A 13,434-nucleotide genomic window follows, 5' to 3' on the forward strand; every position below is an offset into this window, starting at 1 on the left:
GCCTTTTTGCGACTCCAAAATCGCCCCCGGGCCCTTTTTCACCCCCGCAATCTCCCCTGACCAAGATTGTCCCCTCCGCCCCTCCGTATCCGCCTCAGCCACACCGGAAGTGCCGCGCACCGGAAGCGGCGGCGCAGAGGGAGCGGATTCGCTGCCGCACCCACCGGAAGTGGCGCCGCACACCGGAAGTGGGGGCGGCCTCGGGCGCCGCACCGGGGGCGGCGGCGAGAGCGGCCCGGCCCTTCCCAGTTCCGCCCCCGCCCCATCCCAGTAGCGGGGCCGTCCCCTCCCGGTACCGGGGACACCCCCGGGTTCCCCCCGCGGCCATGGCGGAGACCGCGGAGACTGGCGGCGGCTGCGGCACCGCCACCGTCACCGAGAGCGGAACCGCGGAACCGGTACCGGGCCGGGGGAGGGAGTGAATGGGATGGGGGGGGGGACCGGGACTGGGATGGATTGGGAGGGGGTTTGGAGGGGACTGGGAGGGACTGGGAATGGGGGATGGGATACTGGGAAGGAGTGGGAGGGGTTTGGGAGGGACTGGGAGGGGTCTGTGGGGTTACTGGGAGGGACTGGGATGAACTGGGAGGGGTTTCGGGGCCTGGGAAGGGTCCCTGGGGACACAAAATGAGCCCTGAGTGACCCCTGGGGGACACAAAATGACCCCTTGGTCACCTTGAATGACCCCAAAATGACCCGGAGTGACCCCTGCTGACCCCTGGGTGACCCCTGCTGGCCCCGCCCCCCAGGAGAACCGCAGCCTGACGCTGAAGCTGAGGAAGAGGAAGCCGGACAAGAAAGTCGAGTGGTCGAGCGACACCGTGGACAACGAGCACCTGGGCCGGCGCTCCTCCAAGTGTGAGCGGCACCGAAAGATGCCCCAAAGAGCCCCAAAAGATTCCCAAATGCGGCCCCAAAATGGCCCCAAAATATCCCCAAAGTGTGGCTGAAATATCCCCAAAATTGTCCTAAAATATCCCTAAAATGTGTCCCAAAACAGCCCCAAAAATGGCCCAAAATATTCCCAAAGTGTGGCTGAAATATCCCCTAAATAGCCCCAAATGTGGCCCCAAAATAGCCCTAAAATATCCAAAATATCCCTAAAATATATCTCAAAAATGGCCCCAAAATGGTCTTAAAATATGGCTAAAACATCCCCTAAATATCCCCAAATATGTGTCAAAAATATCCCTAAAATAGATCCAAAACCACCCCAAATAAGCTCCAAAAATGACCCAAAATATTCCCAAAGTGTGGCTGAAATATCCCCAAAATAGTCCTAAAATAACCCTCAAATAGATCCCAAAACAGCCCCAAAAATGGCCCAAAACAGCCCAAAAATAGCCCCAAAATGGCCCTAAAATAGCCCCAAAATGGCGCTAAAATATCCCAAAAATGTATCCCAAAAATGGCCCAAAGTGCCCCAAAATGGCCTTAAAATAGCCCCCAAAATGGCCCTAAAATATGGCAAAAATATCCCCATTTATATATCCAAAATATCCCTAAAATAGATCCCAAAACAGCCCCAAAAATGGCCCAAAATATCCCCAAAGTGTGGCTGAAATATCCCCTAAAATAGCCCCAAATGTGGCCCCAAAATAGCCCTAAAATATCACAAAATATCCCTAAAATATATCTCAAAAATGGCCCTAAAATAGTCCTAAAATATCCCTAAAATAGATTCCAAAACAGCCCCAAAAATGGCCCAAAATATCCCCAAAGTGTGGCTGAAATATCCCCAAAATAGTCCTAAAATATCCCTAAAATGTATCCCAAAACAGCCCCAAAAATGGCCCAAAATGGCCCTAAAATAGCCCTAAAATATATCCCAAAAATGGCCCCAAAGTGCCCCAAAATAGCCTTAAAATAGCCCCCAAAATGGCCCTAAAATATGGCTAAAATATCTCCAAATATATATGCAAAATATCCCTAAAATAGATTCCAAAACAGCCCCAAAAATGGCCCCAAAATATCCCCAAAGTGTGGCTGAAATATCCCCTAAATTGTCCTAAAATATCCCAAAAATGTATCCCAAAACAGCCCCAAAGTGGCCCAAAATAGCCCCTAAATGGCCCTAAAATATGGCTAAAATATCCCCAAATATATATCCAAAATATCCCTAAAATAGATCCCAAAACAGCCCCAAAAATGGCCCAAAATGGCCCTAAAATAGCCCTAAAATATATCCCAAAAATGGCCCCAAAGTGCCCCAAAATAGCCTTAAAATAGCCCCCAAAATGGCCCTAAAATAGCCCCCAAAATGGCCCTAAAATAAGGCTAAAACATCCCCTAAATATCCCCAAATATGTGTCAAAAATATCCCTAAAATAGATCCCAAAACAGCCCCAAAAAATGGCCCAAAATAGCTCCAAAATAGCCCTAAAATAGATCCCAAAAATGCCCCAAAGTGCCCCAAAATAGTCCCGAAACAGCCCCAAAAACGGCCCCAAAAATATCACAAAATGTCCTGAAATATTTCCCAGAACAGCCTCAAAATATCCCCTAAAATATCCAAAAAAATATCCCAAAATATCCCCCAAAAAATCCCAAAACATCCCCAGAATATCCCCAAAATCTCCTTAAAATCGACCCCAAAAATGGCCCAAAATTAATCCCAAAAATATCCCCAAAATATCCCCTAAAATATCCCAAATTATCCCCAAAATATCCCCAAAAAATCCCAAAATTTTCCCCAAAATATCCCAAAAATCTCTTTAAAATCGACCCCAAAAATGGCCCAAAATTAATCCCAAAAATATCCCCAAAATATCCCAAAAAAACCCCCAAAAAATCCCAAAAATTTCCTTAAAATCGACCCCAAAATGGGCCCAAACCGCCCCTCCCCCTCCCGCCCCCAAAACCCCAAAATTCCCCCCCAGGGACCCCCCTAAAAAACCCCAAATCCCCCCCAAAATTTGCCCCTCTTGGGACCCCAAATTCCCCCAAAATTGCCCAAAATCCCCCAAAACCTCCCCAAACCGCCCCTCCCCCACCTCCCCTCCCCCCCTCCCACCCCTCAAACCTCCCCCAAAAAACCCCAAAACTCCCCCAAAAAAAACCCAAAATCCCCAAAATTTGCCCCTCTTGGGACCCCAAACTCCCCCAAAGTTGCCGCCTTTGGGACCCCAAAATTGCCCCCAAATCCCCCAAAACCCCCCCAAACCGCCCCTCCCCCACCTCCCCTCAAACCTTTTGGGGTTCCCTCCCCCCAAAACCTCCCCAAAAACCCCCAAACTCCCCAAAATCCCCCCAAAAAACCCCAAAATTCCCCCAGATTTGCCCCTCTTGGGACCCCCAGATTTGCCCCCCCAGGGACCCCAAAATTGCCCCAAAATCCCCTAAAACCCCCCCCAAAACCGCCCCTCCCCCACCTCCCCTCCCCCTCCCCCACCTCCCCTCCCCCCTCCCACCCCTCAAACCTCCCCCAAAAACCCCAAAACTCCCCCAAAAAACCCCAAAATTCCCCCAAATTTGCTCCTCTTGGGACCCCAAACTCCCCCAAAGTTGCCGCCTTTGGGACCCCAAAATTGCCCAAAATCCCCCAAAATCTCCCCAAACCGCCCCTCCCCACCTCCCCTCCCCCCTCCCACCCCCTCAATTTTTTTTGAAACCCCTCCCCCCACCCCAAAACTCCCCAAGAAAACCCCAAAATCCTCCCAAAAACCCCAAATCCCACCCCAAAATCTGCCCTTCTTGGGACCCCAAACTCCCCCAAAATTGCCCCAAAATCCCCTAAACCCCCCCCCAAAACCGCCCCTCCCCCACCTCCCCTCCCCCTCCCCCCACCTCCCCTCCCCCCAAACCTCCCCCAAAAACCCCAAAACTCCCCAAAAAAACCCAAAATCCCCAAAATTTGCCCCTCTTGGGACCCCAAACTCCCCCAAAGTTGCCGCCTTTGGGACCCCAAAATTGCCCCCAAATCCCCCAAAATCTCCCCAAACCTCCCCTCCCCCACCTCCCCTCAAACCTTTTGGGGTTCCCTCCCCAAAAACCCCAAAATTTCCCCCCCCCAGGGACCCCCCAAAAACCCCAAATCCCCCCCAAAATTTGCCCCTCTTGGGACCCCAAACTCCCCCAAATTTGTTCCCCTTGGGACCCCCAAATTCCCCCAAAATTGCCCCAAAATCCCCCAAAACCTCCCCAAACCTCCCCTCCCCCACCTCCCCTCCCCCTCCCACCCCCCAAACCTCCCCCAAAAACCCCAAAACTCCCCCAAAAAACCCCAAAATCCCCCAAATTCCGCTCTCCCCAGGCTGCTGCATCTACGAGAAGCCGCGGGCGTTCGGCGAGAGCTCCTCGGAGAGCGAGGGCGAGGAGGAGGAGGATGAAGAGCGGGGGGGGGAGGGGCAGGCGCGGGGGGGGGAGGGGCCCGGGCAGGAGGGGGGGAGGGGCGGGGTGGGGGAGGGGAGCTGCGGGCACCTCCATTGCATCGGGGCCACAAACGGGGCCGGGGGCGCCGCGGGGAGGGGGAGGGGCAAAAGGAGGGGGAGGGGGAGGGGCAGCCCCTCCCCCACCCCGGTGCTGCTGCTGCCGCCCCTCCCCCCATGGAGCACTGAGGGACCGCCCCTCCCCCCAACCCCCCCCAAAAAAAGGGAACAAACCGGGGGGGGGGAGGGGGAGGGTTTGGGGTGAAATTTGGGGGTTTTGGGGCTGAGAATTGCGGTGGTTCCGTTCCCAGAATTTGGGGGATTTGTGGGGCAAAATTCGGGAGTTTTAGGGTTAAAACTCTGGAATTTCAGGGTTAAAATTTCAGGGGTTTAAGGCCAAAATTTTGGGGGTTTTAGTCCCAAAATTCGGGATTTTGAGGGTTAAAGTTTCTGGGGTTTTAGGGTTAAAACTCTGGAATTTCAGGGTTAAGACTTCAGGGGTTCGAGGCCAAAATTTTGGGGGTTTTAGAGCCAAAATTTGGCAATTTTAGGACCAAAATTTCGGAGTTTCAGGGTTTAAAATCCGGGAGTTTTAGGGTTAAAAATTTGGGGGTTTTGGGGCTGAGAATTGCGGTGGTTCCGTTCCCAGAATTCGGGAGTTTTGGGGTTAAAATTTCGGGGGATTTGTGGGCAAAATTTTGGGGATTTTAGGGCCAAAATTTTGGGGCTTTGGGGCTGAAAATTCTGGGTTTTAGTCCCAAAATTTTGGGGGTTTTAGGGTTAAAACTCTAGAATTTCAGGGTTAAAATTTCAGGGGTTTAGAGCCAAACTTTTGTGGGTTTTAGGGTTAAAATTTTGGAGTTTCAGGGTTAAAAAAATGTGGGGGTTTGGGGCCAAATTCGGGAGGTTTTGGGGCTGAGAATTCCGGTGTTTCCATTCCCAGAATTCGGGAGTTTGAGGGTTAAAATTTCGAAATTTCGGGGAAATTTGTGGGCAAAATTTTGGGGGTTTTAGGGTTAAAATTTCAGGGGTTTAGAGCCAAAGTTTGGGAGGTTTAGGGTTTAAAACTCTGGAATTTCAGGGTTAAAACTTCAGGGGTTCGAGGCCAAAATTTTGGGGGTTTTAGAGCCAAAGTTTGGCAGTTTTAGGACCAAAATTTTGGAGTTTTAGGGTTAAAATTCGGGAGCTTTTGGGGCTGAGAATTGCGGTTTCCATTCCAGAATTCGGGAGTTTTGGGGGTTAAAATTTCGGGGGTTTTGAGGCTGAAAATTCTGGGTTTTAGTCCCAAAATTCGGGAGTTTGAGGGTTAAAATTTTGGGGGTTTTAGGGTTTAAAATTCTGGAATTATAGGGTTAAAATTTTGGGGGTTTTAGGGTTAAAGTTTCAGGGGTTTGAGGCCAAAATTTTGGGGGTTTTAGGGTTAAAATTTGGGGGTTTTGGGGCTGAGAATTGCGGTGGTTCCGTTCCCAGAATTCGGGAGTTTTGGGGGTTAAAATTCGGGGGATTTGTGGGGCAAAATTTTGGGGGTTTGAGGGTTAAAATTTCAGGAGGTTGAGGCCAAAATTTTGGGGCTTTGGGGCTGAAAATTCTGGGTTTTAGTCCCGAAATTTTGGGGGTTTTAGGGTTAAAATTCTGGAGTTTTAGGGTTTAAAATTTCAGGGGTTTAGAGCCAAACTTTGGGAGTTTTAGGGTTAAAACTCTGGAATTTCAGGGTTAAAATTTCAGGGGTTCAAGGCCAAAATTTTGGGGATTTTAGAGCCAAAGTTTGGCAGTTTTAGGACCAAAATTTTGGAGTTTCAGGGTTAAAATTTGGGGGTTTTGGGGCTGAGAATTGCGGGTGGTTCCGTTCCCAGAAATTCGGGGTGTTTGAGGGTTAAAATTTCGGGGGATTTTTGGGGTGAAATTCGGGAGTTTTAGGGTTAAAATTTCAGGGGTTCAAGGCCAAAATTTTGGGGGTTTTAGGGTTAAAATTTCAGGGGTTTAGAGCCAAAATTTGGCAGTTTTAGGACCAAAATTTTGGAGTTTCAGGGTTAAAGTTTTGGGGTTTAGAACCAAAATTTTGGGGCTTTGGGGCTGAAAATTCTGGGGTTTAGTCCCAAAATTCGGGAGTTTTAGGGTTAAAAATTTGGAGGTTTGGGGCCAAAATTTGGGAGTTTTAGAGTTAAAATTTTGGAATTTTAGGGTTAAAATTTCAGGGGGTTCGTTCCAAAATTTGCAACTTTTAGGATCAAAATTTTGGAGTTTTGGCGTTAAAATTTGCGAGGTTTAGGGTCAAAATTTTGAGGTTTTAGGGCTGAAAATTTCAGGGTTTTAGTCCCAAATTCTGGGGAGTTTTAGGGTTAAAATTTGGGGCTTTTGGGGCTGCAAATTCTGGGGTTTAACCCCAAAATTCCGGAGTTTTAACCCCAAAATTCCGGAGTTTCAGCCCCAAAATTTCTGTTTTTTTTGCTCCCAAATTCTGGAATTTTAGCCCCAAAAATTCCGGGTTTTTTAGTCCCAAAATCTGGAACTTTAGCATCAAAATTTCAGGGTTTCAGCCCTAAAAATTCTGAGTTTTTAGGGCCAAAATTCTGGAGTTTTAGTCCCAAAAATTCTGGGATTTTTGCTCCGAAATTCTGGAGTTTTTACCCCCCAAAATTCCAGATTTTTAACCCAAAAATTCCTGGGGTTTAGGGCCAAAATTCCAGGGTTTCAGCCCTAAAAAATTTCAGATTTTTGCCCCAAAACTCCGGAGTTTTAGCCCCAAAATCCCTGGGGTTTTTAGTCCCAAAATTTCGGAATTTTAGTCCAAAACTTCCTGGGTTTTCGTCCCAAAAAATTTCAGATTTTTGCCCCAAAATTCCGGAATTTCAGCCCAAAATTTCAACCCCAAAATCCAAAATTTCACTGCCAGGGGTTGAAACCCGAACCCCCCCCACCTGGGGACCCCAAAAATTCACTGGAAACCCCAAAAATGTCACGGGGAACCCCAAAAATTCACCTGGAAACCCCAAAAATTCACTTGGGGAACCCAAAATTTCACTTGGAAACCCCAAAATTTCACCTGGGGACCCCAAAACTTCACCTGGGGACCCCAAAAAATTCACTTGGGGACCCCCAAAATTCACCTGGGGACCCCAAAAATTCACCTGGGAACCCCCAAAATTTCACCTGGGGACTTTAAAAATTCACTGGGAACCCCAAAAATGTCACGGGGACCCCAAAAATTCACCTGGGGACCCAAAAAATTCACTGGAAACCCCAAAATTCACCTGGGGACCCCCAAAATTCACCTGGAAACCCCAAAAATTCACTTGGGGACCCCAAAAACGTCACCGGGGAACCCAAAAAAATCACCTGGAAACCCCAAAAATTCACCTGGAAACCCCAAAAATTCACTTGGGGACCCCCAAAATTCACCTGGGGACCCCAAAAATTCACCTGGAAACCCCAAAATTCACCTGGGGACCCCCAAAACTTCACCGGGAGACCCCAAAATTCACCTGGAAACCCCAAAAACGTCACGGGGGACCCCAAAATTTCACCTGGGGACCCCCAAAATTTCACCTGGAAACCCCAAAACCCCCACCCCGCCCCTCCCCCACCCCCCGAATCCCCTCCCCCCACCCCCGGGGCGGGGCCATTTTGGGGGTCCCCTCCCCTCCCCCCCCCCTTTGGGGACATTAAAGCGACACCGGAGGACACAAAAAGGGGGGGGAGGGGCCGCGTTTTTATTGTGGGGGGAGGGGCGGGGGTGGGGGAGGGGTGGCGCGGGGGGTGGGGGGAGGGGCGGCGTCCGCTCGCAGTTGGGCCCCGAGGCTGTGGGGGAGGGGGAGAGAGAAAGAAAAACAAAAATACAAAAAAAAATTAAAATTAAAATTAAAAATTAAGAAAAAAAAATCCCAAAAAATTTTGGGGTGGGAGGGGCCAAAATGGGAGAAAAAAAAAAAAAAAACCAAAAAAAATTTTGGTCACCGCCCAAAAATGTCAAAAATGTCAAAAATGTCACCGGGCCGGGTGGGGGAGGGGCGGGGCCAGCCCCGAGGGTGGGGGAGGGGCGGAGGGGTGGGGACACCCCAAAAAATCCAAAAAAATCCCAAAAAATCCCCAAAATTCCCAAAAAAATCCCTTAAAAATCCCAAAAAAAATCCCCCCCAAAAAAATCCCTTAAAATTCCAAAAAATGCCTAAAAAAATAAAATAAAATCCCTTAAAAATCCCCCAAAAATCCCTTAAAAAATCCCTAAAAATCCCCAAAAATTCCTTAAAAATCCCCAAAAAATCCCTTAAAAATAAAAAAAAAATCCCTTTAAAAATCCCTAAAAATCCCTTAAAAAAATCCCAAGAAAATCCCTTAAAAATCCGCCAAAAATCCCTAAAAAAATCCCTTTAAATATCCCTAAAAATCCCTAAAAAATCCCTTAAAAATCCAAAAAAACCCATCCCTAAAAATAAAAAATAAAATCCAAAAAAATCCCTTAAAAATCCCCCCAAAAATTCTTTAAAATCCCTTAAAAAATCCAAAAAAAATCCCCAAAAATCCCTTAAAAATCCCCAAAAAATCCCTTAAAAATTCCTTTAAAAATCCCCCCAAAAAATCCCTTAAAAATCCCTTAAAATCCAAAAAAAAAATCCCCAAAAATCCCCAAAAAATCCCTTAAAATCCAAAAAAATCCCTTAAAAATCCCTAAAAAATCCCTTAAAAATCCCTTAAAATTCCTTAAAAAATCCCCCCAAAAATCCCTTTAAAAATCCCCAAAAAATCCCTTAAAAAATTCAATTTTGGGGTTTTTGTTGTCCCCTCCCCCCGCAGGGTTTGGGGTGGATTTGGCCCCAAATTGGCCCAAAATTAAATTTCGACCCCGCCCCCACCCCGGGTTTGTGGGGGGTTCCAAAAGTTCCCAAAATTTCCCCCAAAAATTTCACCAAATTCCCCCCTAAAAAATCCCAAAATTTTTACCCAAATCCCCCCCAAAAATTCCCCCAAATCCCCAAATTTCACCCCAAATTTCCTCCTCCACCCCCGTCCCCAAAGCCCCAAAATCTCCCCCCAAAAAAATCCCTAAATTTCCCCCAAATCCCTCAAAAATCACCAAAAATGTCCCAAAAAACACCCCAAAAAATCCCAAAAATTCCCCAAATTCTCACCTGCACCTCCCGGCTCGGCGCCGTCCCCTCGGTGCCACTTTTGTCCCCTCGGTGCCACTTTTGTCACCTCCTTTGTCGCTTTTGTCACCTCCCTGTCCCCAGCCCTGTCCTTTCCATCCCCGATGTCCCCAGAACTCCCAAAAAACCCCAAAAAATCCCCAAAAAATCCCCAAAAAATTCCCAAAAATCCCCCAAAAAAATCCCAAATTCTCACCTGCACCTCCCGGCTCGGCGCCGTCCCCTCGGTGCCCACTTTTGTCCCCTCGGTGCCACTTTTGTCCCCCTCCTTTGTCGCTTTTGTCACCCCCCCTGTCCCCAGCTCTGTCCTCTCAACCCCATGTCCCCAAACCCCAAAATCTCCCCAAAAATCCCCCAAAAAAATCCCAAAAAATTCCCAAAAATCCCCAAAAATTCCCCAATCCTCACCTGCACCTCCCGCCTCGCCGCCGTCTCCTGGCGCTGTCGCTTTTGTCGCCTCCTTTGTCGCTTTTGTCACCCCCCTGTCCCCACCTCTGTCCCCTCCATCCCCTGTGTGTCCCGATGTCCCCAAAACTCCCAAAAAAACCCCAAAAAAATCCCAAAAAATCCCCAAAAAATCCCAAAAATTCCCCAAATCCTCACCTGCACCTCCCGGCTCGGTGCTGTCCCCTCGGTGTCACTTTTGTCACCCCCCTGTCCCCACCTCTGTCCTCTCAACCCCATGTCCCCAAACCCCAAAATCTCCCCAAAAATCCCCCAAAAAAATCCCAAAAAATTCCCAAAAAAATCCCAAAAATCCCCCAATCCTCACCTGCACCTCCCGCCTCGCCGCCGTCTCCTGGCGCTGTCGCTTTTGTCGCCTCCTTTGTCGCTTTTGTCACCCTCGGCGTCCCCCGCGAGCCTCCTGGCGATCCGCGCCTCCACCGCCAGCGCCACCGCGGTGCGGACGCGTCCGGGAGCGCAGGGACGGCGACATTGGGGACAGCGGGGCCAGCGCTGGGGACAGCCCGGGGACAGCGCCGGGGACACCTCTGGGGACACCTCTGGGGACATCGGGGACAGCGCTGGGGACACCTCTGGGGACATCGGGGACAGCGCTGGGGACATCGGGGACAGCAGCGGGGGCAGGAGGCAGCGGCGGCAGCAGCGATGCTCGCACGGCAGCAGCACCGGGTCCTGCAGGGGACAGCGACAAAGGGGACACGAGGTGGCCGCGGCCAGCAGGGCCAGGGGACCGCGCTGGGCGGGCAGCGAGGGCGACATCGGGGACAGGGATGGGGACAGGGATGGGGACAGAGGGGATGGGGACAACAGGAAATGGGCGGGGACAAGGGGGGTGGCACCGATGGGGACAGGGAGGGGACAGGGGCGGGGACAGGAGCGAGACAAACACGGGGACACGGAGGGATTTGGGGACACGGGGAGGGACATCGGAATGTGGGGACAGGGAGGGGACACGGGAATGTCGGGGCGGGGACAGGGGCGGGGACAGGAGCGAAACAAACACAGGGACACGAGGGGGACACGTGGGGACATCGGAATGTGGGGACAGGGAGGCACAGGGGTGGCACCGATGGGGACAGGAGGGGACGGAGACGGGGACAACAGGAAATGGGCGGGGACAGGGGAGGGGACGGGAGCGACACAAACGCGGGGACACGAGGGGGACACGGGAGGGACACGAGGGGATTTGGGGACACGGGGAGGGACAGAGGGACACGGAGCGACATCGGAATGTGGGGACACAGGGAGGGGACACGGGAATGTCGGGGCGGGGACACGAGGGTGACACGTGGGGACATCGGAATGTGGGGACAGGGGAGGGGACAGAGCTGGGGACAACAGGAAATGGGCGGGGACAGGGGAGGGACAGGGGCGGGGACGGGAGAGACACAAACGCGGGGACACGAGGGGGACACGAGGGGGACACAGGAGGGACACGGGGGGATTTGGGGACACGGGGAGGGACAGAGGGACACGGAGCGACATCGGAATGTGGGGACACGGGGAGGGGACACGGGAATGTCGGGGCGGGGACAGGGAGGGGACAGGAACGGCACAAACACGGGGACATGAGGGGGACACGTGGGGACATCGGAATGTGGGAGGGACAGGGGAGGGGACAGAGCTGGGGACAACAGGAAATGGGCGGGGACAAGGGGGGTGGCACCGATGGGGACAGGGGCGGGGACAGTAACGACACAAACACAGGGACACGAGGGGACACGGAGGGACACGGGGGGACATCGGAATGTGGGGACAGGGAGGGACAGGGGTGGCACCGAGGGGGACAGGGGAGGGGACAGGAGCGACACAAACACGGGGACATGAGGGGGGAAACGAGGGGGACACGAGGGGGACACGAGGGGGACACGAGGGGGACACGAGGGGATTTGGGGACACGGGGAGGGACAGGGGGACACGGAGGGCGATCGGAATGTGGGGACACAGGGAGGGGACACGGGAATGTCGGGGCGGGGACAGAGGCGGGGACAGAGCTGGGGACAACAGGAAATGGGCGGGGACAAGGGGGTGGCACCGATGGGGACAGGGAGGGGACAGGAGCGGGGACAGGAACGACACAAACACAGGGACACGAGGGGGACACGGAGGGATTTGGGGACACGGGGAGGGACAGAGGGACAGGGAGCGACATCGGAATTTGGGGACACGGGAATGTCGGGGCCGGGACAGGGAGGGGACAGGGGAGGGGACACGAGGGTGACACGGAGGGACATCGGAATGTGGGGACAGGGAGGGACAGAGGGACACGGGGAGGGACAGGGGGACACGGAGCGACATCGGAATGTGGGAGGGACAGGGGTGGCACCGATAGGGACAGGGGCGGGGACAGGAGCGACACAAACACAGGGACACGAGGGGGACACGAGGGGATTTGGGGACACGGGGAGGGACAGGAGGACACGGGGAGGGACATCGGAATGTGGGGACACAGGGAGGGGACAGGGAGGGGACACAGGGAGGGGACACGGGAATGTCGGGGCGGGGACACGAGGGTGACACGTGGGGACATCGGAATGTGGGGACAGGGGAGGGGACAGAGCTGGGGACAACAGGAAATGGGCGGGGACAGGGGAGGGACAGGGGCGGGGACGGGAGCGACACAAACACGGGGACACGAGGGGGACACGTGGGGACATCGGAATGTGGGGACACGGGGAGGGACAGGGGTGGCACCGATGGGGACAGGGGGACAGGGGAGGGGACAGCGACAAAGGGGACACGAGGAGGCCGCGGCCAGCGTGGCCAGGGGACATCGGGGACAGAAATGGGGACAGGAAGGGACAGAAATGGGGACAGAAATGGGGACAGAAATGGGGACAGAAATGGGGACAGAAATGGGGACAACAGGAGAGAGGCGGGGACAGGGGAGGGGACACGAGGGTGACACGGAGGGAGATCGGAATTTGGGGACAGGGAGGGGACGCGGGGGTGGCGCCGGAATTTGGGGAATGGGGACAGGGAGGGACAGAGGGACAGGGAGGGACAGAGGGACAGGGAGGGACAGGGGGACACGGAGGGACAGGGGGACAGGGAAAACACGGACGGGGGAATTTGGGGAGGATTCGGGAATTTTTTTGGGGGGAATAATTTGGGGAATTTGGGGGCAGGAGGGGACAAAGGGACAGGAGGGGGCTGGGGAATTTTGGGGTAATTTTGGGAATGATTTGGGAATTTTGGGGATAAATTTGGGAATAAATTGGGAATAAATTGGGAGTAAATTTGGGAATAAATGGGGATAATTTTGGGGATAAATTTGGGAATAAATTTGGGAATAAATTAGGATAATACTGGGATAATTTGGGAATAAATTTGGAATAATTCTGGGATAAATTTGGAATAATTCTGGGATAATTTGGGAATAATTTGGGAATAATTTGGGAATAATTTGGGAATAATTTGAAAATTTGGGACAATTGGAGATAATTTTGGAGTTTGGG

At 52.0% G+C, this 13,434-nt stretch overlaps 2 protein-coding genes and 1 long non-coding RNA gene across 5 annotated transcripts; 2 read left to right on the forward strand and 1 right to left on the reverse strand.

Moving 5' to 3' along the window:
* Positions 1-120: 120 nt before the first annotated feature.
* Positions 121-5,426, forward strand: PPP1R11 (protein phosphatase 1 regulatory inhibitor subunit 11). Its single transcript, XM_071420796.1, has 4 exons — positions 121-398; positions 750-858; positions 4,253-4,641; positions 5,274-5,426. Exons 1-3 carry the CDS (start codon positions 327-329, stop codon positions 4,630-4,632), a joined length of 561 nt encoding a protein of 186 aa, XP_071276897.1. The 5' UTR covers positions 121-326; the 3' UTR covers positions 4,633-4,641; positions 5,274-5,426.
* A 453-nt stretch (positions 5,427-5,879) lies between these two features.
* Positions 5,880-6,926, forward strand: LOC139587005 (uncharacterized). Its single transcript, XR_011678122.1, has 3 exons — positions 5,880-5,893; positions 6,006-6,094; positions 6,279-6,926. It is a non-coding gene; the product is annotated as an uncharacterized lncRNA (long non-coding RNA).
* Positions 6,927-8,056: 1,130 nt separating this feature from the next.
* On the reverse strand, positions 8,057-12,737 carry LOC139586999 (RING finger protein 39-like). Of its 3 annotated transcripts, XM_071420790.1 has the most exons (4): positions 11,581-11,600; positions 10,547-10,808; positions 10,284-10,513; positions 8,057-8,165 (listed from the first exon to the last, which is right to left on the reverse strand). In XM_071420790.1, exons 2-4 carry the CDS (start codon positions 10,733-10,735, stop codon positions 8,078-8,080), a joined length of 507 nt encoding a protein of 168 aa, XP_071276891.1. In that variant the 5' UTR covers positions 10,736-10,808; positions 11,581-11,600; the 3' UTR covers positions 8,057-8,077. The 3 variants fall into 3 exon arrangements, with proteins under 3 accessions (XP_071276891.1, XP_071276892.1, XP_071276890.1); XM_071420791.1 differs by having other exon boundaries at positions 10,284-10,808; positions 11,340-12,737; XM_071420789.1 differs by having other exon boundaries at positions 10,284-10,808; positions 11,581-11,599.
* Positions 12,738-13,434: the final 697 nt, after the last annotated feature.

Source organism: Agelaius tricolor, unplaced genomic scaffold (genome assembly GCF_023055355.1).
Source record: "Agelaius tricolor isolate 1412-34295 unplaced genomic scaffold, bAgeTri1.0.p SCAF_165, whole genome shotgun sequence".
In the NCBI taxonomy this organism is placed as follows: Eukaryota; Metazoa; Chordata; class Aves; order Passeriformes; family Icteridae; genus Agelaius; species Agelaius tricolor.

What these genes read in the sequence shown, in the direction of transcription:
- PPP1R11 (XM_071420796.1), top strand. Translation starts at nt 327, where the DNA reads ATGGCGGAGACCGCGGAGACTGGCGGCGGCTGCGGCACCGCCACCGTC. An exon ending in AGAGCGGAACCGCGGAACCG is followed by an intron (nt 399 to 749) that starts GTACCGGGCCGG and finishes CCCGCCCCCCAG; the next exon opens with GAGAACCGCAGCCTGACGCT. An exon ending in GGGCCGGCGCTCCTCCAAGT is followed by an intron (nt 859 to 4,252) that starts GTGAGCGGCACC and finishes CGCTCTCCCCAG; the next exon opens with GCTGCTGCATCTACGAGAAG.
- LOC139586999 (XM_071420791.1), bottom strand. Translation starts at nt 12,274, where the DNA reads ATGTCGCTCCGTGTCCCCCTGTCCCTCCCCGTGTCCCTCTGTCCCTCC. An exon ending in TCCCGTCCCCGCCCCTGTCC is followed by an intron (nt 10,809 to 11,339) that starts CTCCCCTGTCCC and finishes CATCGGTGCCAC; the next exon opens with CCCCCTTGTCCCCGCCCATT. An exon ending in CGGCGAGGCGGGAGGTGCAG is followed by an intron (nt 8,166 to 10,283) that starts GTGAGGATTGGG and finishes CCTCCCCCACAG; the next exon opens with CCTCGGGGCCCAACTGCGAG.